The sequence below is a fragment of the Bos indicus x Bos taurus genome, chromosome 18, assembly GCF_003369695.1.
Source record: "Bos indicus x Bos taurus breed Angus x Brahman F1 hybrid chromosome 18, Bos_hybrid_MaternalHap_v2.0, whole genome shotgun sequence".
Taxonomy (NCBI): Eukaryota; Metazoa; Chordata; class Mammalia; order Artiodactyla; family Bovidae; genus Bos; species Bos indicus x Bos taurus.
This window is the reverse complement of record NC_040093.1, coordinates 9,713,178-9,734,155: the sequence shown is the minus strand read 5'-3', so window position 1 is coordinate 9,734,155 and position 20,978 is coordinate 9,713,178. Positions and strand designations below refer to the sequence as shown.

Here is a 20,978-nt window from a genome sequence, read left to right as displayed (position 1 = left end):
GGCGGGAACTGAGCGAGAATTGAAGGGGGCGGGGATAGAAGATTAGAAGAGGGCGGGGATAAAAGCCGGGGCTTGAATACCCAGCGAGGAACCCGAGAGGCAGAAATTGGGGTTCCTGGATTTTGGATAGTCGGAGGCGACAGGAGCTCCGGAGGCGCATTAACCAAGTCGTGGACTCACAGCACTGGGACATATGCAAGTGGGAGGCTCCAGTCCGGCGTTCTAAATAGGGGGCGGGTGTGTATGTGTGCTCGGGCTTGGTCCCCAGGATCCGGTCGGCGGACCCCTGACTCAGCGTGGTAAGTGCTGGACTGTAGGGGCGCGAACTCCTGCGGGGGCCTGAGGATTGCGTCTTGGGCTGGGAGTGCGGGCATCTCCATCACTTGTCCTCGACGCTCGCCTCTGCTCTCAGCCTCAGCATCCCCGAGGCATGCGCAGCAGTGTGCCTCCTCCCCCATCCCCTTCAGCCCGGGGCGGGGGGACGGGACGCTGGGTCACCCCAGAGCACATGAATTTATCAAGAACCCCCCTCAACTCTCCTCCGCCCCCGCTCCCTGCCACAAGTCCCTCACCCCCAGTCCTTGCCTCGGAATGGGAAGCGGAAATGAAGTGGACAATGCCAACGTCCGGCAGGTGTTCATTTCAAAATCGGTTTGGGAATAACGCTTTTTCCGAGATCCCGCAACTCACCTTGGACCAGTTTCCCGCCTCGACCCCCAAATCTTGAAAGTCCTTTGGAGGGGGCCACTGTCCCCGCACCACGTTCTCAGAATAGCCACAAAAGGGGTTAACGCGAATTATCCGCCCTGCCTTTCTGTGCGTTCACAGAGGTCCCCGGCTGAAGCCCCCCCAACACTGGAGTCTATGGCCAGGACCCTCAGGACCCCGCAGGTGTTAGGGAAGGTTGAGCTGGCGTCCTACATTCCTGGGTCTGCGGAGAAGGGGCTGGGGGTCTGGGGAATGACCCTCTGTCCTCCTCCCAGGGCTGTAGCCTGACATGGCTGAAGCTCACCAGGCGGTGGGCTTCCGACCCTCACTGACTTCGGACGCGGGGGAAGTGGAGCTCGGTGTCCCGGTGTTACAGGAGATCTACCTCTCCGGACTGCGCTCTTGGAAAAGGCATCTCTCCCGTTTCTGGGTGAGAAGGGCTGCGACGCGGTTTCCTTCCGGGAATCCAGTTACCTGTTTCCAGGATACGCGAGGCTCCCTTCCTGGCATCCCGGGTGGTCCCGCTTCTGGGAGTTTTCATGTCCACTTCCAAACCCCCTTAAAGCCAATTCTGGATTCTCTGTGGCTCACTGCTGGGTTCCTCAACCTCGCCTAGAACTGCCATTCACCTGTGGTACCCACTTCCTGGACGCTCTTCACACTCTCCCCACAAACACAACTTCCATCCCAATTTCTAGAACTCAGTCCCCTTACCTGTGGTGCGCCTCTCACCTTTCCCTTTCATCTCCAGGCTCTAAACGAGATGCTCCCTGTTCCAGAACACCATGGCCTGATCAACGACTTGGGTAGCCCACACCCCAGTCCTGAAGGCCCCCTTTCCCAAAGCCCTTGCCCACTGGCTCTCTGCGCCACCTCCTTGACCCTGCTGTCAGCCCCCAGTACCCTCTCCAGTATGTGGCACACCCTCCCTCTGGTTCTGAAATGTGAACCTCCACCGACTGAATTCCAAACTCCCACTTCTTGCCTTTGCCCTAGAATGCCTTAGAATGCTCACATCCACCTAGAACCCGTGTCAGCCCCGGGGTCCCCAGTTCTAGAAGTCTGGCACCATCTATGGAGTCTCCCTGGAGTAGGAAATTGCAGCCCACTCCAGTATTCTTGCCTGGAGAATCCCATGGACAGAGGAGCCTGGCAGGCTACAGTCCATTGGGTCGCATAGTCGGACATGACTGAAGTGAATTAGCATGGGCTCATGGAGTCTCCCTGCTGGCCACACCCTCTTTGTGAACACAGGTCTTGAATGCCTTTGCAGTCTACCAGGACTGGGTTTGAGTCCTGACTCTGCCACTGACTAGCTGTGTGGCCTTGGGCAAGCGCATCTCTCTGAGCCTCAGTGTCCCCACATGTGAAACAAGAGTGATGGTAGCACCTCCCTCACAGCACAGTTGCAAAGATTAAACAAACTCTCACGTGTAAGCCTTGAGTCGAGTGCTTGGCCCATGGCAAGTGCTGAAGGTTAGCTTTTTTTTGGCTGCACCTTGAGGCATGTGGCCTGGAGAAGGAAATTGCCACCCCCTCCAGTATTCTTGCTTGGAAAATTCCAGGGACAGAGGAGACTGGCGGGCTACAATCCATGGGTCGCAGAAAGTTGGACATGATTGAGCACAAGGCATGTGGAACTTCCCTGACCAGGGATTGAACCCGTGTCCCCTGCAGTGGAAGCGAGGAGTCTTAACCACCGCACCACCAGGGAAGCCCTCTGAGTGTTAGCTTTTGATTATAATATGGTTTTTCATTTGCAAAATATCTGTGGAGCATTTGTGAAGGGCCTGGCACCATTTGAGGCCCTGGGGACATGGCAGGGAGCAAGACAGACAGAGTCCTTTCCTCATGGGGAAGATAAGTACTCAAAATGTAGAGTATGTCAGATGGTGACGTGCTGTAATGGACGATAATGTGGGCAGGGAAGAGGGAGCATGGAGATGTTAGAATACAACCCAGGGGCAGCCCAGGGTTCTCTCTGGAAGCTGCAACATTTGAGCAGGCTGGATAGCACTTCTATGGCCATATTGGTTGTTAAAACGATTATTAAAATAGGGATGTATCTGCTCCAGTGAGTAAATAGCCACTAACCCAAACCCCCAGAGAACCCCTTTCAGCCCTACCCCTGGGAACCCTTGGGCCTCAGGCCAATCCAGCAACCAAAGTGTTAACTTGTGGTTTAATAAACACACACATACATACACACATAAATAGGTATTTAAACTAAGATGTAATTATATACAGAAAAATGAGGATGTTTTAAGTGTACAGACCTTGAATTTTGTAGTATCTTTGTAACTGGGGTAATACCTATGTAACCAACTCCCCAACAAAACAGCATAGCCATCATTCTAGAATGTTCCTTAGAGCCTCTTTCCTGCCAGTACCCCTTACCTCGCGCTCACTGCAAAGCAATCACCGTTCTGATTTCTATGCTTATAGACGGATTTGAACTGGTGCTGCTATGTCGAAAAATTTTATCTGTAACGCCTGTATTCGAGTCAGCTCTGAAACTCCTTTCTGACTCAAATGCCACTGATGGTCAGTGGCCCCCACCAGACACTCATATTAGTATAACTGATAATTGTAACAGTGACTCTTTCCTTTCAGTTACATAGCTGCCTCTCGCCCTGATGGTCACTTGGAGTTCTCACATCCTTCCTTTCCAGTCAGGGACCCCAGGAACCACCCTGAAGCCGTAGCTCCTGGAACTGGGTCCCAAGGAGAGGGCTGTGCCCTCAGTAACACCAGAGCTGTAATTCCATAGACTCATTGCTAAGCCTGAATTTCTTCACTTAAAAAATGGGAATCTTGACAGCCCCTGCCTTGAGGGACTGTTGTAACCATTAGTTGTCTTAGGAGAAGGTCTGACTCACAGAAGTCACGACTCCAGCATGGCCGTTCTTATCTCACATACCACACAGGTGCTGTGTGACCTCCGGCATGTTAGTAACTTCTCTGGCCTTCTGCTTCCTCATTTCTAAAACCATACTAGAGAGTAATAGATCTCAGGCTCTACACCAAGCAAACCCTTTGAATGTATTGCTCATCTGGTCCTCATTAAGACCTCTTTTTTTGTCATGCTGAACGACTTGCAGGGTCTTAGTTCCCTAATCAGCTAATCAGTGATTGAACCCTGGCCATGGCGGTCCTAACCACTGGACCACCAGGGAATTCCCTCATTTAGAGCCTTCTAAGGGAAGCCCATCATTAGTCCCATTTTACAGATGAGGAAACAGAAACTCAGAGAGATATTTTCACTTCCCCCAGGTCACACAGCTGCCATGATGCAGAAGTAGAGGCAGACCTGGAAGAATTAGAAGTCTGGCTCTGGAGCCCATGCTGACTCCTCACTATCCTGGGCTGCTTTTCTAGAACATGGTCTCAGTACTGATGCCCACGAGTTGCGAATTACACGCAGTGGGTCACCTGGGCCAAGCATGTGGCTTTGGTGTAGGTGGTTCATTGGCAGGAGATTAGAGTGTTGCCTGAGATGGTTTCCAAAAGGATATGAAATTCTGAGATACAGAAGACTTCAGAGTATGGTACCCTCGTCCGGCTGGTTTGAGTGATCGACAGTGCCCTCTGGAGCCAGGAGACTGGATTCGAATCATGCCTCCACCACTTCCTGGCCATGTGGCCTGGGATGAGGTCTTCAAACTTTGTGTCGCCTCCGTTTCTTCACCCATATGATGGAGATACGAATAATTACTATCTTACTGAGTGTGACGGGGGACAAAATGATTTAATGATGCTCCTGGTACTTGGGAAATGCTATAGAGAAAATTTCTGATATTAGGAAGCCCCTGTTCTGTTGCAATCTAGAGCCCCAGATAGGAGCACTGAAAACATCTTTTAAAAAAAGAAAAACTAAACAACAAAAATAACCAGGTTCGCCAGTAACCTCCTTCTGCCAAGCCAAAGGGAGATTGCCCAGTAAATAAATCCCCAGTGAGAAGAAGATTAGCGACAAAGAGGACATGGTAATATTTACTGAGGTCCTATGGTGTGCCTGACTCTGAGCTATGCAATTGACCACCCTGTGCCACCCTACCCCACCCCCAGCCCTCTGCTTCATTTTCTCCATAGCACCTCTTGCCATCTGACTCATTCCACTAGAGCCTGTATTTATGTAGGTGTTGTCTCTATCCCCCATGAGAGCAGGAATCTTGCTGTCTTGTCCCTGCTGTTGGACTGCAGTAAGCCTTTGTGGAATGACATTTCCTCATCCAGCCCTCGTGACAGCCCTATGAGCCAAGTACTGAGATTTGGATTGTTCCCATTCTACAGATGAGGAAACTGAGACACGGAGGTAAAGTCACGTGCTTGCAGTCACTCAGCTAGGTAGTGACAGAGCAGAGATTTGAGCCCAGAGGGTGGGGACTCCAGAGCCCAAGGTCTTAACCATGATCTCTGGGAATTTCCTGGCAGTCCAGTGGTTAGGATTGTGTGCTTCTCTGGAAGACTGCAGGAGGCACAGTTTTGATCCCTGGTCAGGGAACTAAATTCCCGTAAGCCGCACAGTTTGTCAAAAAAAAAAGTTTATACTTGTAAATGGCACCTGGCATGTAGTAAGCACTCATTAAATGTTAGTTATCACTTCCCTGGGAGTTGGGAGTTTGGTTAGTTACCCAGCAGCTTGTGGGATGTTCCCTAACCAGGGACTGAACCCTGACCATGACAGTGAAAGCGAGGAATCCTATCAACTTGACCACCAGGGAATCCCAACCCAACATTTTCATTCATTCCTCATTCATTCCAAGGCCAGCCCCTGAGCTCTGGACCCTGCTGTATCAATTGTTTTGCCTTTTTGACAGTCTCACCTTCAGGGTCCTGCCTGAGAGTAACCCCTCCTCCGGGAGCCCTCCCTGACTCCCTCAGCCTGAGCAATCTGCCTTATCCTATCGCCATGACCACTCACTGCATTCTGGTCTGACCTCCTTGGGGGCAGGACCCAGATCTGTTTATTCCTCACAGTATCTTGGGCACGCATCTCAATGCTAAGTCAACATCTAAGAGTGGTGCTTAGCAGATGGGATAAGTGATTGAATAGGTGACCTTTCCTCTCCACAGAACGACTTTCTCACAGGTGTGTTCCCTGCTAGCCCCCTCAGCTGGCTTTTCCTCTTCAGTGCAATTCAACTTGCCTGCTTCCTCCAGCTGGATCCTTCCTTAGGACTGATGGAGAAGATCAAAGAGTCTCTGCCAGACTGGTGAGGTTCCCCACTTCAACCCAGTAACCTCCTAACCCCTTGGCCTCCACCCAGGACATTTCTGTATCAGCATGTGTGCCTGTTAAAGAAAAGTCACCTCTAAGACTTACCTGGGGTCAGATTAATAAAGGTAAAGCATCAAGTAAAGGGAGGTGATTTCCTCTATTGTCTCTGCACATTTTTCATCCTGGCTGCTTCTTGCTAAAGGGAATGTTGGCAAACTAGACAAAGGCCAGGTATGGTTATATATACTAACAGAAGTATGAGTTCTGCTAATCTACAGTTGTGTGGTCTTAGGCAAGAGACCTCACTGTTCTTGGTGTCAGGGGCTTCACGACCCAAATGAACTTTTGGGCCAAAACAATGATTGGTTTTTAGGGTGGTTGAGGAATTAAACAAAATCATGCATGTGGAATATATAGTACAGTACTAGGAGGTACTAGGATCTACCCTGGTGGCTTAGACGGTAAAGCGTCTGCCTACAATGCAGGAGACCTGGGTTCAATCCCTGGGTCAGGAAGATCTCCTGGAGAAGGAAATGGCAACCCACTCCAGTATTCTTACCTGGAAAATCCCATGGATGGAGGAACCTGGTTAGGCTACAGTCCATGGGGTCGCAAAGAGTTGGACACGACTGAGCGACTTCACTCATTCACTCATTAGGAGGTTATGAAATGGGAGTAGTTGAATGATTATTGTTGTCTGGAAATCAGATGTAGGTGAAGTTGTCAGATAGCCTGAAAGGGCAGATCTAGGATCGGAAGTAGAAATTTCCAGAAAGGCTAGATTTACCTAATCTGAAGAGGGTAAGTGACTCCCTTCAAGTCCTCCAGGTGGGATTCGCTCATAGTCTGTCCTATTGCAACTTTGCAAACATGTTGACTTACTGTATCTTTAGACCAGCCATTCCTAATCTTGAGTTTGTATTAGAGTTATCTGGGAGGCTTGTTAAAACACTGATTGCTGGGCCTAGGGCCCAGGAATTTGTATTTCTGACAAGCTCCCAGAGGGTGCTCTTGCTGCTGGTCCAAGGGCCACACATTGAGAACCTCTGCCTCAGGGTGTAATTTCATATCTGGTATAGTGAAAGTAGCTCAGTCTGCCAGACTCTGGGATCCCACAGACTATACAGTCCATGGAATTCTCCAGGCCAGAATACTGGAGTGGGTAGCCTTTCCCTTCTCCAGGGGAATCTTCCCAACTCAGGAATCGAACTGGGGTTTCCTACATTGCTGACGGATTCTTTACCAACTGAGCCATCAGGGAAGCCTGATATCTGGTATATTTCAATAGAAATAGCAGCTCGCATTTATTAAACTCCTACCAATTTCCATGGGATGTGATTAGAAACTTGGTGTCTCCATATTCCTGAGGGGAGATGGTGGGCACACCAAGAGAGAGAATCACACCTCTAGCACTTCACAAGTGAGGAAACTGGACTTTTTCTGACCGACTCTAATTCTACGGGATATTCCTCCAACAGCCAAAAGATCAGAGTCAGAGAGTGTTAGGAACAGCAGGCGCTGGGTAGGGCTGGAGGGGAGGGATGTTCTGAGGCCAGGAGATGCTGGCCTATTCTTTTTCTCTACCCGCCCCCAGGGGTGGACAGCATCACAGGCTGCGGGGGGTCCTGGCGGCCGCGCTGTTTGCGTCCTGTCTGTGGGGAGCTCTGATCTTCACGCTTCATGTGGCCCTGAGGCTACTTCTGTCCTACCACGGCTGGCTCCTCGAACCCCACGGAGCCATGTCCTCGCCAACCAAGACCTGGCTGGTACGGGAGAGGCAGAGCCCTTGATCAAGCCCCCTCTGCCCTGTTTTCTCTGTGGAGTGCCACCCTCGCCGCGCCCCCACCCCCACCCCAGCACCTTGGCCCCGGGCTGCAGTGAGGCGTTTAATAAACTACTAATTCCTGCTCCCCACCAGGCCCTGGTGCGCATCTTCTCCGGCCGCCATCCAATGCTCTTCAGTTACCAGCGCTCTCTTCCGCGTCAGCCTGTGCCCTCCGTTCAGGACACTGTGCGCAAGGTGGGCCAGGTACCCCAGGATGGGGAGGGAGGCGGCCGAGCTGGTAGGGGGTTGTCTATGGGACCTGCCCTCTTCCCTTCCGTGCCCCGCAGTATCTGGAGTCTGTCCGACCCGTCCTCTCCGACAAGGACTTCGACTGGACCGCGGGCCTAGCGCAGGAATTCCTGAAGCTGCAGGCCTCACTGCTGCAGTGGTACTTGCAGCTCAAGTCCTGGTGGGCGTCCAATTACGTGAGTACCGCGTCCTGTAGGCGAAGCTTCTGAACCGGCGCTCCTAACTCTGCGAGTTCTACGTCCCGCCCTACGCCCCGCCCACAACCCCAGGCCCGGCGGCGATTGGCGCTTCACTCCAGATGTGAGCCCATTGAGTCCCGCCCCCACGCTCCAATAGTTTAAACCTAGCTCAAGATGCTCCAATATTCTGGGCTCCCCTCACCTCTCCAATATTTTGAACCCCATCCATCCTGTGCTAACATTTTAGGCCCCATCCCCGACGCTCCCACATTCGGAGACTGGGTCTTCAATGATCTAGCTCCGCCTCCAGGACCCGCCCACATCGAGAACTCCGCCCCCAACCCTCTAGTATTTAAGTCGGAATTCCGGGCCCTTTCTAACATTTCAGTCCGTCCCCTGGTGGCCAGAGACTCCAAGCCCTACCCCTAGAATAGTTCTTTTCCTCTGCCTTCTGTGCGCACAGACGCCTGCCCTAAACGTACTTCCATCTGATTTCAGGAACTAGGGTCCTAGAAAGCACTCTGAGTTAAACTCCTTGAGAATCTGAGGCATAGAACCAGGCATCGAATTGCCCTGTAAGCGGCTTCCAGGTCTCTCATTCTGTAGGAAGCCATAAATAGCTGCCAGGCAGCATGTGATGTGCTGGAGGTAGTGAAGAAGAAATAGATGTTATTTTTTTTTAGGTTCCATGTATAAGTGATAACATATAATATTTGTCTTTGTCTGACTAACTTTACTTAGTATGGTAATCTCCATCACTGACTCGATGGACATGAGTTTGAGCAACCTCCGGGAGTTGGTGATGGACAGGGAAGCCTGGCGTGCTGCAGTGCATGGGGTCACAGAGAGTCGGACACGACTGAGTGACTGAACTGATGTTGCTGCAGATAGCAGTATTTCATTCTTTTCTATGCAAGCCTTAGTTTTAGAGGGGTTTTTTTCCTTCATGTTCTTAGACTAGAGTCCATTCTTAAAAATATATATATATATATAAAACACTTAAATAACATAATAATTATACAATGTATAAATAATGTACATGTATAGTTATATAAATAATATATATACACACCATATGTATATTAATTGATACATTTCATTATACCTCTAAGGCACTGTCAGCTGTAACATGCACCATTACCTTATGGACAAGAAAAGAAAAAGAATTAAGTCTAACACAGTGCTTTCTTATCACTTATACAGATCAATCCTCATTATTCACACATTCTGTATTTGAGATTCTTCTACTTATATTTGTAACCCCTAATCAGTACACGTGGCACTTTCGTGATCATTTGGAGAGTTGTGCAAGGTTGCAAAAATTTTGACTTGGCTTGAAGTGCACATTTCACTGAGGTGAAACAAGAGTGGAAGGAATCTGACCCTGTATTTCCCTTTGGAAAAATGGCTCAGTGTTGGCTAATCAGCCTTCACTGGCACTTTGTAGGACATAACGACCTTGAGTAACAGGTGTATATTAAAAAGAGCTCACTTAGGGACTTTCCTAGTGATCCAGTGTTTATAGAATCTGCCTTCCAATGCAGGGGACACTAGTTCAATCTCTGGCCGCGGGAATGAAGATCCTGCGTGCAGCAACTAAGACCCAATGTAGAGACATCACTTGCATATACTGTTGCATCACATGGATATAATGTTACAATATTATACATATAGTAAAACACACACGTCTTACACGTACGGCTTAAGTTTTATGTATGTATATAACCAGATAACCCCTACTTAGATCAAGGTATAGAACTTTTCTACCATTTGCTGGAAACTTCTGGATTTTTCCAGAATATGTTGCCTATTCCCAGGGAATAACAGCTACATCCTGGCTGGTCTAAGTTTAAGGAAATGTATGATACCACCAACTTAAAAGATCCCAAATGCTGCAAGGAAGACCAAAGATCCTGTGGGCTACTACTAAGACCCAGTGCAGCCAAATAAATAAGTAATTAAATATATTTTTAAAAAATAACCTTAATAAAAAGGAAGGAAAATATCTAGAAAACACTAAAAATCTCTGACCACCTCCCTTTTAATTCTTGTCCCTCCCAACATTGCCTGTGAGAAACACTTTGGTCAGAGTCTTTTCTGAGTGTATGTATACATATATTGATACCCAGGGTTATGTAGATATTCTTCAGGTATATATATTTTATTTATAATATATAATTTTAATATATTTAATAATATAACATGTTATATATCATATTACATGTTTAATATATAGTATATAAACACACATAACATAAATATATATAATTTTAATTATGATTCAAATGTACATAATATAAACTTTGCCATTGTAACCATTTTCCAGTGTACAATTCAGTAGTACTAAGTATAGTCACAATGTTGTGACCCCATGGACTGTAGCCCGCCAGGCTGCTCTGTCCATGGGATTCTCCAGACAAGAATATTGGAGTGGGCTGCAATTCCCTTCTCTAGGGATCTTCCCAACCCAGGGATAGAACCCAGGTCTCCTGCATTGCAGGCAGATTCTTTACCATCTGAGCCACCAGGGAAGCCACATAACATAAATATCATATAATTTTAATTGTGATTCCAAGGTACATAATATAAAATTTGCCATCGTAACCATTTTCCAGTGTACACTTCAGTGGTACTACTAAGTATAGTTACAGTGTTGTATAACCATAACTACTATTTATCTCTAGAGCTTTTTTATCATCTCAAACAGAAACTCTCTGTGCCCATAGGCAAAACATTCCTATCCCAGGGACTTCCCTGGTGGTCTAGTGGCTAAGACTCCGTGATCCCAATGCAGGGGGCCTGGGTTCGATTCCTGGTAAGGGAACTAGATCCCACATGCTGTGATAAGACTCAGCACAGCCAAATAAATAAGTAGAATAAACATTTTTTAATATTTATTTACAACAAGTGGCATGTGGGTTCTTTTGTTGCGGCGTATAGATTTCTCTCTAGTTGTGGCCCGCGGGCTCAGTGGTGGTGGCGCACAGGCTTAGTTGCCCTGAGGCACGTGGGAATGTTAGTTCTCTGATCAGGGATTGAACCCACATCCCCTGCACTGCAAGACGGATTCTCAACCACTGGACCACCAGGTACGTCCCTAAATATTTTTTTTAATTCCTGTCCCCATTCTCTGAAGCCCCAGGTAACCTCTATTCTACTTTCTGTCTCTATGAATTGGCTTATTTTAGATTTTTCGTAGATGTGGAATCATACACTATTAGTCTTGTTGTGTCTGACTCATTTCAGTTAGTGTGTTTTCAGGGTTCATCTGTGTTGTCACTCTGAAGAATTAGAGCTTCATTCCTTTTATTCTGTTGTATAGATAGACCACACTGTCTATTCATCCACTTGGTGGACAGGTTGGGTCTTAGTAGAATTTTTTTTTTTAATAAAATGTGATCATTTCACATTTCTTGTTGTTTGCCTATCCTTTTTCACTGTGCAGCCCTTCTTGGTGCTCATTCTCTGTCAGTAATATAGATGTAACTTGTTCTTTTTAAACAGCTATCTTATTCCATAACATGAGGGTTGCACGGTTTAGCTAACTGGTCCCCCATGGATGGACATCTAAGTTATTGCTAGTTACCTCTCTTGACACCTGCTTCATTGAGCTCGACGCTCCCCATTTGACATAGCAAAGTCTGGAGGGACCACCCCCTCATTTACCCCCTCCCTTGACCCCAACCACCCCAGCTGTGTGTCTCTGCCCCACTCCCAGGTCAGTGACTGGTGGGAAGAATTCGTGTACCTGCGCTCCAGGAACTCACTGATGGTGAACAGCAACTATTACATGATGGTGAGAAGGGGAGACGGAGGTTAGGAAGTGGGCAAGGGATGGGGTTCATTGTTCCTCGGGTCTAGGGCTGGGGTGTCTGGCTAGAATGTGGGGTTTAGGGTCAGTGACCCCAATCACAGTCTGGAATTCACCATCCCGCCTGTTGGGATCAAGACCTGTGTTTGAGGTCAGTGCCTCCATCTTGCGCAAACCTGACGCCTGGCCTGGCCCACAGGACTTCCTGTACGTCACGCCCACTCCTGTGCAGGCGGCGCGCGCGGGCAACGCAGTCCACGCCCTCCTTCTGTACCGCCACCGCCTGGACCGCCAGGAGATCCTGCCAGTAAGAGGGCTGCCCCTGCGGGCTGGGGATGGAGGCTGTGGTCCTCAGATGTGTGGCCACCACCTGGGTCCTGGGAGGCAGGTCACGAGCCTGTGATCTCCTGCAGACTTTGCTGATGGGAATGCGACCCTTGTGCTCTGCCCAGTATGAGAAGATATTCAACACCACGCGAATTCCCGGGGTCCACAGAGGTGAGGCCCCTCTACCCCTCTCGTTAATAGAGGTAGAACAGTATAGTGGCTAAGAACACGCTCTCTGGAGCCAGCCTACCTGGGTTCGAATCCCAGCTCCGTAACTCCCAAGCTGTGACCTTCAGTTCAGTTCAGTGACCTTGGGCAAGTTATTACCCTCTCTGAGCTTGAGTTTCCTCTTCGCTCAAGTGGGACAATAAGGGTACCCGCAAGCCACTTGGTAAGTGGCTAACAAAGGTCCTTATTCTTACAACGTATCCCCCCCAACCCCAGATCACATCCGCCACCTCCGTGACAGCCGACACGTGGCTGTCTTCCACCGGGGCCGGTTCTTCCGCGTGGGGACCCACTCGCAAAGCCGCCTGCTTTCCCCGCGGGCCCTGGAGCAGCAGTTTCAACGAATCCTGGACGACCCCTCTCCCGCCTGCCCCCACGAGGAGCATCTGGCGGCCTTGACCGCTGCTCCGAGGTGAGGGTCAGAGGTCTGGGGGCCCCAGGCCCGGCCAGAACCCTGAGGTCGCAGGCCTGGCGGAGGCTGGGCAGGGAGGAGGGTGGACTCAGTCACTCCTCCGGCAGGGACACCTGGGCCCAGGTGCGGAGGTCTCTGAAGACCCAGGCCCAGGAGGCCCTGGAAGCTGTCGAAGGGGCCGCTTTCTTCGTATCCCTCGACTCAGAGCCCGCGGGGCTCACCAGGGAGGACCCCGCAGCTTCCTTAGACGCCTACGCACATGCCCTGCTGGCCGGCCAGGGCCACGACCGGTGAGTCAGCCCGCAGATCTGGCCCCCACCCAACCTGCGACCCCAGACCCAATGCACTGAGACCTGGAGACCTCTGAGGCCGTTAACCTCTAGACCAGGGACCCCAGATTTCAGGACCACCAACTCCTGACCTGGATTCTCAGACCTTGAGAAACTCTAGACCCAGACTCCAGACTCACAATTGCAGACACAGGGACCCCAGATCTGAGGATTAATAGGTGCCAAATCTAGGACCCAGGGAATCCGCCAGCCAGACCCTAAGCCTGGGGACCTCAGACTCAGAACTTCAGACCATGGAATCCTCGGACCTTAATGTAGGTGCCCCAATTCAGGACCTCAGCCCTGGGACCCCCTACCTAGAGATTCTCAGATAAATTCTTAGATGCCCACAAGGCACCACTCTGATTTCTGAGACTCCTGGGAGAATTTCCCTAAGCTCTCAGCACCTGTAAACCCTGAAAACTTTTAAAATTTTTTCTGAATTTTTTTGAACTTAAAAAAAAAAAAATGTTCTCTCAAAACCCCTGAACCCTATGATCCTGAGATACATTTCAGAGATGATCAGAACCCCCCACTAGAGACCCCTACCTTCTTAGGGATCCCCACACCAGGCCCCCAGCCCTGATTCCTAGATCTCCCAACCAAAACCCACTCAGTTCCCACAGAGAGTCCCCTGACTTCCCTCCTGGCCTCTTTGACTCTTTGGTGACCGCTTTGAACTCTCTCCCGGCAGCTGGTTTGACAAATCCTTCTCCCTAATCGTCTTCTCCAATGGGAAGCTGGGCCTCAGCGTGGAGCACTCATGGGCTGACTGCCCCATCTCAGGACACATGTGGGAGGTACGGCAAGCCAGCTGGCCCTCCACCCTGGCGACCGCCACCCTCCCCCCACCATTTCCAAAGACCTTCCTCTCTGGTGCCTTAAGGTTAGAGGAAAAATGAGACTCAGAGAGAGGCAGACACCGGACCAGGGTCACCCAATAAAGAAGGGTATCTAGGATTGAAAAGGGAGAGTGTTAGTTACTCAGTCTTTGCAACTCCATGGACTGTAGTCCGCCAGGCTCATCTGTCCATGGAATTCTCCAGGCAAGAATACTGCAGTGGGTTGCCATTCCCTTCTTCAGGGGATCTTCCTGACCTAGGGATTGAACCCCGGTCTCCTGCACTGCAGGCGGATTCTTTACCATCTGAGCCACCAGGGAAGCCCATCTAGGATTATGACCTTTCTTTTTTTTGGCCTATGCTGCTTAGTTTGCAGAATCTTAGTTCCCTGACCAGGGATGGAACCCAGGCTCCCACAGTGAAAGAATTGAGTCCTAACCATTGAACTGCCAGGGAACTCCCTATGACCTTTCTTTGACAAATAGGCATTTGGGACTCAGAAAAAGGAACTGATTTGCCCAGAGTCACAGAGTTAGAAGCTGCCGAGTGAGAATAAAAATCCAGAATATTCTGAGGCCAGAGTGAGGCCTTCCAACCATATCACCCTGAGTCAGAACCATCCTCTGGCTCTGGGTTGCTGTGTGACCTTGGGCAAATTACTCCCCTCCTCTGAGCCTCAGTTTCTGCCTCATCAAGTGAAAGGATTGTATTTTCTTTCATTTTTAAGCTCCTGTGCAGTCCTGAGAAACTTAGCCTCTCTCTCTTCTCTGTTTCATTTAGTCTTTAAACCATCGGGGGTGGTGTCTGCATCCCACTGGGTTCCCAGTCTTCCATAGTGTTGCATGAGGGGTTGGCTAGGGCCCAGGGTGAGGATCAGGCATGTATGAGAGGAAGGAGGGCTGATTCTAGATCTTGAGAGCAGCCCTAGCTAAGCACTGATTCCTCTGTGCCTATTTTTTATTTAAAAAACGAATTTTTTTTTTTTTGCCTTTGATTATATTGGTAAATGACACTCTTAATTCAATTTAACCTCAGACCCTACAAGACACTTCCTGTCATCTGTCATCTCTGCATATCATACTTTGAACCAGTCAGAAGTACAAGGGCAGTAAGCACCAACTGAGTATTAGTATTAGCCTTGCTCTCAATGACTGTGACCCCAAGATCCCACCTGTGACCATCCAGAGGTTTCTGTTTCTCAGAGATTGTCCTGACTCCCTTAAGAGGGGACTTCAGAAAAGGGGGGCCTGGTTCGATGCCCCTTGCTTGGTCCAGCGGGAGGAGGGACTCTGACAGCTTCAATCTGCACGCAGTTCACTCTGGCCACAGAATGCTTTCAGCTGGGCTACTCGGCAGACGGTCACTGCAAGGGGCACCCTGACCCCTTGCTGCCCCAGCCCCAGAGGCTGCACTGGGACCTTCCAGACAAGGTGAGGCCAAGTTTCTAGGTTCCTCTTCCACATCCCCAAATTCCTGGGTTTGCCTCTAATCTCATCCCCAACCCCAGTCTCAAGCAAAAAATCAATCCCATCCCTAAGCCCAATTCCAAACCCACATCCCAAATCAAGCCAAACCCAAACCCCAATCCTGTCTCTAATCTAACCCCATCCCAACCACATCCTCTGTTCTAACCCTAACCCCAAACTAACCCTCTTTCCACCACCCCTGCTCAACCCCAATCTCCACACCATCCTCAACCTCAATTTACTTCTATCCGAACTCAGATCCAACTTTGTCTCCATCCCAAACTCATATCCACCTCCATCTCCAGCAGCATTCTTTTTTGGTTTATTCACTCATTCATTCATTCATTTGGCTGTGCCGGGTCTTAGTTTCATCTTGTGGGGTCTTTTTGGCATGTGGGTCTTTTCGCTGGGGCATGCGGGATCTAGTTCCTTGTCCCGGGCCCCTACGTTGGGATCATGGAGTCTTAGCCACTGGACAACCAGGAAAGTCTCCCCATCACCATGCTTAAATTCAATCCCATCCTCAACCCTAACCCCATCCCATGCATCCTAAGTGGCCTCAGTCATGTCCAACTCTTTGCCACCCCATGGACTGTAGCCTACCAGGCTCCTCTGTCCATGGGATTCTCCAGGTAAGAAGACTGAAGTGGGTTGCCATGCCCTCCTCAACCCCATCCCATACATAACCCCCATTCATATCCCATCCTATACCCAATCCCAACCCCATTCCCAGTCCTAATTCATTCCTCATTCCCAGCTCCATTCCCTGTCCATCCCATCCCTGTCCCCAAACCTCAATCCCATCCTGACCTTCACTGCCAGCACCAGCCCCAACTCCAACCTCCTCCTGTCTGTAACCCCCAGCCATTCCTCCCTCCCTCCTTCTCTGGCAGATCCATCTATCCATCTCTCTAGCCCTGAGGGCAGCCAAGACCTTGTCTGGAAACATCGACTGCCACGTCTTCCCCTTCTCCCACTTTGGCAAGAATTTCATCAAACGCTGCCATCTCTCTTCAGACAGCTTCATCCAGACCACCTTGCAGCTGGCCCACTTCCGGGTCAGTTGGGTTCTTAACCCCAGCCCCCCTCTCAGGACCTCAGTTCCCCTGGGCCCCCAAGACCCGTATTGTCGAGCCCTTTCATGACTCCTTGGTGGTGGGTCTGCCATCTTGATTAAGGGCTCCATCGAGCCCTCTCCCAACTGCATGTTCCTGGGTGGAAGGAGGCTGGAGGGCCACACAGAGGTGGGTCAGGTCTGTGAAGGCTTCCTGAGCCTGGCTGACAGGCGTGTCTCCTCCTTGTCCCCAGGACAGGGGTCAGTTCTGCCTGACTTATGAATCCACCATGACTCGCTTGTTCCTGGAAGGCCGCACAGAGACGGTGCGTTCTTGCACGAGGGAGGCCCGCGACTTTGTGAGAGCCATGGAGGACAAAGAGAAGACAGTGGGTGTGGGCCTCATTTGAGGCTTCGGTCATTTCCACCTTCTCATTCATACATTTACAAACACTTAAGGAGCGCCTTCTGAGGTCCAAGCTCTGTGATGAGACAGGGGAGGAACAAGCCGAGTCTCTGACCTTAAGGAGCTCACTGATGGGGGAGACAGAGGTAGTTCAGCATAGTGTACTACATGCTTTAATGGGGATCACACAGAGGGCACGAGTGGGCACCCGTTTCCAAAATGTAGGTCTCTTTATTTAACCTCTGTGTGACCTTGTAGCTTTCATTTGTACCATTCCTCATGTTCCCTACATAATCTCTCGCTCAGAACCCCGCAGGCACCTCTGTTTCCTCTCCCCCTACTTGTTTTGAGGCTCAGTGAAGGGAGTTTGGGCCCTCGATACCTGGGAACCCACCTGATTCTGCCTTGCTGTGTGACCCTGGGCAAGTGACTTCCCCTCTCTGTGCCTGTATCCCTGCTGCGAAGTGGAGTTGATATCTCTGCCTTGCAGGGAAGTTGCAAGCTGGGTTGAGGCCGGGGGTGCGACAGGCCCCAGCAGTAAGCCCATTTCCTGTCTTTCCATGACCTGTGACCTCCCCGGGGGTCCCCAGGACGCACAGTGCCTCGCCCTGTTCCGCCTGGCGGTGGATAAGCACCAAGCTCTGCTGAAGGCAGCGATGAGTGGACAGGGGGTCGATCGCCACCTCTTTGCTCTCTACATCGTGTCCCAGTTCCTCCACCTGCAGTCTCCATTCCTGGACCAGGTTGGGAGCAGGGAAAGGGTTAAAGAAGAGAAGGGAGGCACTTCAGGGCAAGGAGGGTGATGTTGGAAAAAGGAGTTATCAGCAGAGGAGAGAGCTAGGGAGGCCAGGCAAGAGAGAGGGAAGGAGTGGAGAGGGAAGTGGGGCCTAGAGAAGTGGGCAAGGTTATGGAAAGGATGTGAGGGGCGTGGTCAGGGCGGAGGGGCGGGGCCAGTGGGAGAAGAATGTGGTCTAGAAGACGGCAGGGTCAGGAGTTGAAAGGGAGAGGGGCGTGGTTAGGGGCGGGGACAAGGAGAGGGGCGGGTTCTGAGTTGGTGAGAGGGGCGTGGTTAGGGCGGGAACAAGGAGAGAGGGTGTGGTCTAGAGGGGAAAGATCACACGGTGACGTCAGGAAGGGGCGGGGCAGAGTGGCACATCTTGAAGAGAAATTGGCAGTTCAGCAGCCGTGGCTTGTCTTTAGCGCAACGTGACCGACTTCTGTCCCTCAGGTTCACTCAGAGCAGTGGCAGCTGGCCACCAGCCAGATTCCTGTTCAGCAAATTCACCTGTTCGACGTTCGTAATTACCCCGACTATGTCTCCTCTGGTGGTGGATTCGGGCCTGTGAGTGGAACTGGGTCCTGAAAGAGGAGGGGGCTGGGAGGCCCGCCGTCCCACCTATGGCGGGGGGATGGGACCTAGGGCTGTGTTGCTGCCCTCACTCGTCCCTCTGCAGGCCGATGACCATGGTTACGGTGTGTCCTACATGTTCATGGGCGATGACGTGATCACCTTCCACATCTCGAGCAAAAAATCAAGCACAAGAACGGTGAGGCTAACCCACCCCGGCCCCTCCTCCCTCGGGACTTCCGCCTCCCTCCTCTCCTACAGCTCAGGATTCCAGACTCCCAGCTTGCCGCCTGCCCACGATCCCGGAGCCCCAGTGCTCAAACCCCGCAGCCCTCAGGCCCAGGGGCAGGGACCCCAGCCCTCTTGTTTCTCAGCCTCTCGGAACCCCTCTCCCAGCTTCTCTTGCACGTGACACATCTCTCCTTCCAGGACTCCCACCGGCTGGGCCAGCGCATCCAGGACGCCTTGTTGGACGTGGCCGCCCTCTTCCCGGAGGGGCAGCGTCTTAAGCGCAGAGGGTTAGGGGAGGAAGACTCGGGTTAGGGGAGGAGGACTCGGAGCACAGCTGTGGCTCTCTCCCCTGCCTTACCGGGGGCTCCAGAGCCCCCACGACAGCCACTAACTTTTGACGCCTTCCAGAGGGGAGCTGGTCTCCCCAGGAACTAGGGGGAAGGTCTCTGCAGCTGGGCTGGTGCAGGACAGAGGCAGCCTGTCTGGGTTTGGAAATCCCACATCCTGACTAATAAAGATGTGTAAGCTGGGGGTGTGATGTCTGCTGTGCTCTTGGGCTGGGCAGGGATGGGTGAGGTGAGGGTCATGGTGGAGGAAGAGAAAAGTTCCCATCCATCCCCAGGCTCTGCCATGAATTCTCAGTTACAGTCACCATGTCAGCTATAACCCTGGCACCTGCTTAATTTACTGCCTTTCAGCTCCAGTCACACCACACCCAACCATGCAAGACCCATCCCAATCAACCCCACAAGCTTTCATGAGCTCAGTTCCTGCTGCCCCAACACCTACTGCCCACCCTGCATTTTAAATATATATATATACTTATTTATTGGGCTGTCCTGGATTTTGACTAGGGATTGGACCTGGGGGCCCCTGCCTTGGGAGCACAGAGTCTTAGCCACTGGGCTACCAGGGGAGTCCCTGCCCACCCTAAACTTAAAAGGTTGAGAACTCCCAAATGAATCCCCCAATATTCTTAATGCAGTTTTGATTCTATCTTCCATCTTCATAGCCATCGTTGTTGCATCCCTCTATGCCTTTCTCCACTAGTCATACCTCCTGTGACTGATTCCTGCCATCTAAGGACCCTTGTGGTTGGACTGAGCCCATCCAGATGATCCAGGATTAGCTCCTAATCTCAACTCCAACTGATTAGCAACCTTAATTCCCTCTGCAACCTAATTCCCCTTTGCCATGTAGAATACCATATGCACAGGGTCCAGGCATCTTTGGGGGAACCATTTTCTGCCTACCACAGGTGCATAGATGAAACCAGACTGGCCATGAGTTGGTAAGTGGGGAAACTAGGGGAAAGGTCATTGGGGTGGGGCTGGTTCACCAGAGTGGTTAACAAGCTGCCTAGTGGTTGCAGAGAGCGGCTTCGGGCAGAAGGCCTGACATCAGGGGGACTCCTCAAGGGCTGCGGGGTTCTGGGGGCGGGGGGGCTCCTAGTTGTGCTTAAGGCTGAGCTTTTCAAACAGATACTCGCCCAGCCAAGCCTGGGGACCAGCCAGCCTGCGGAGGTCAGTCAGGTGATCACCCATCTTGCAGATAAATGTCACCTGCTCACCTAGGCTGAGGATCCAGGAAGTCACAGAGGTGGGAGTCTGCACAGGGAGAACCCAGGGCGTGCGGATCCATATGGGCCTGCTTCATGGAGGTTCTTCTCCATGAACACGAAGGCTTCCGTAGCATCCTGGGTTTTACCCCACTCATCTTGATACAGTTTCTGCCCGTCTAGGAAGAGGGCATGGCAGCCATGCTGGTTTTGCAGTTTCAAGAAATGGTGGGTGCCCTGGCGCTTCTCCTAGAGCAGTTCAAGGAAAAGGGGGCTCACGCTCTCGAGTCACATTGTGGCAGTGGAAAAAGAAGCCCAGAGGCGGGTAGGTGTAGGAGGCCTGCAGATACTTGTTGACCAGGTGGTGGACAGCGGCCTCTACCTCGGTGAAATGATTCTGACGAATCTGGGAACCCATGGTTGATCAGTAGTAAGGAGTTAAGCTCAAAAAATGGTGTCGGCTGGTCTTGGTGACCGAGGATAGCTGCGTAGCTGATTCCAAAGATTGCAACTGGAAAAAAAATGTTGGAGGGTGGTGGGAAGCTGGAGGAAGGGACATCCCTGGGTCTGTCGCATCCAAACACTGTGGAAGAAAGAGGGTCTGTGAGACCACCACGTGCACTCTATAACAGCGGTCTCCAACGTTTTTGGCAGCTTTCGTAGAAGACAATTTTTCCATGGACCAGTGCGGGGGTGGGGGGATGGTTTCAGGATGATTCAAGTGCCCTACATTTATTGTGCACTTTATTTCTACTAGTACTGTGGCAGCTCCACTTCAGATCAT

The 20,978-nt window shown here is 51.0% G+C and overlaps 1 protein-coding gene across 3 annotated transcripts; it reads left to right on the top strand.

Moving 5' to 3' along the window:
* The first annotated feature begins 49 nt into the window (after positions 1 to 49).
* CPT1C (carnitine palmitoyltransferase 1C) lies at positions 50 to 19,174 on the top strand. 3 transcript variants are annotated; one of them, XM_027515116.1, is made up of 20 exons: positions 983 to 1,138; positions 3,982 to 4,694; positions 4,876 to 5,023; positions 5,785 to 5,924; positions 7,524 to 7,695; positions 7,848 to 7,949; positions 8,042 to 8,179; positions 11,901 to 11,978; positions 12,193 to 12,300; positions 12,407 to 12,491; positions 12,765 to 12,960; positions 13,068 to 13,250; positions 13,984 to 14,089; positions 15,445 to 15,561; positions 16,491 to 16,655; positions 16,906 to 17,040; positions 17,648 to 17,800; positions 18,286 to 18,399; positions 18,512 to 18,604; positions 18,835 to 19,174. In XM_027515116.1, the coding sequence occupies exons 4-20, from the start codon at positions 5,893 to 5,895 to the stop codon at positions 18,946 to 18,948; spliced, it is 2,091 nt and encodes a 696-aa protein (XP_027370917.1). In that variant the 5' UTR covers positions 983 to 1,138; positions 3,982 to 4,694; positions 4,876 to 5,023; positions 5,785 to 5,892; the 3' UTR covers positions 18,949 to 19,174. The 3 variants fall into 3 exon arrangements, with proteins under 3 accessions (XP_027370915.1, XP_027370917.1, XP_027370916.1); XM_027515114.1 differs by lacking the exons at positions 3,982 to 4,694; positions 4,876 to 5,023 and adding an exon at positions 50 to 299 and having other exon boundaries at positions 984 to 1,138; XM_027515115.1 differs by lacking the exon at positions 3,982 to 4,694 and having other exon boundaries at positions 1,051 to 1,138.
* The last annotated feature ends 1,804 nt before the right edge of the window (positions 19,175 to 20,978 follow it).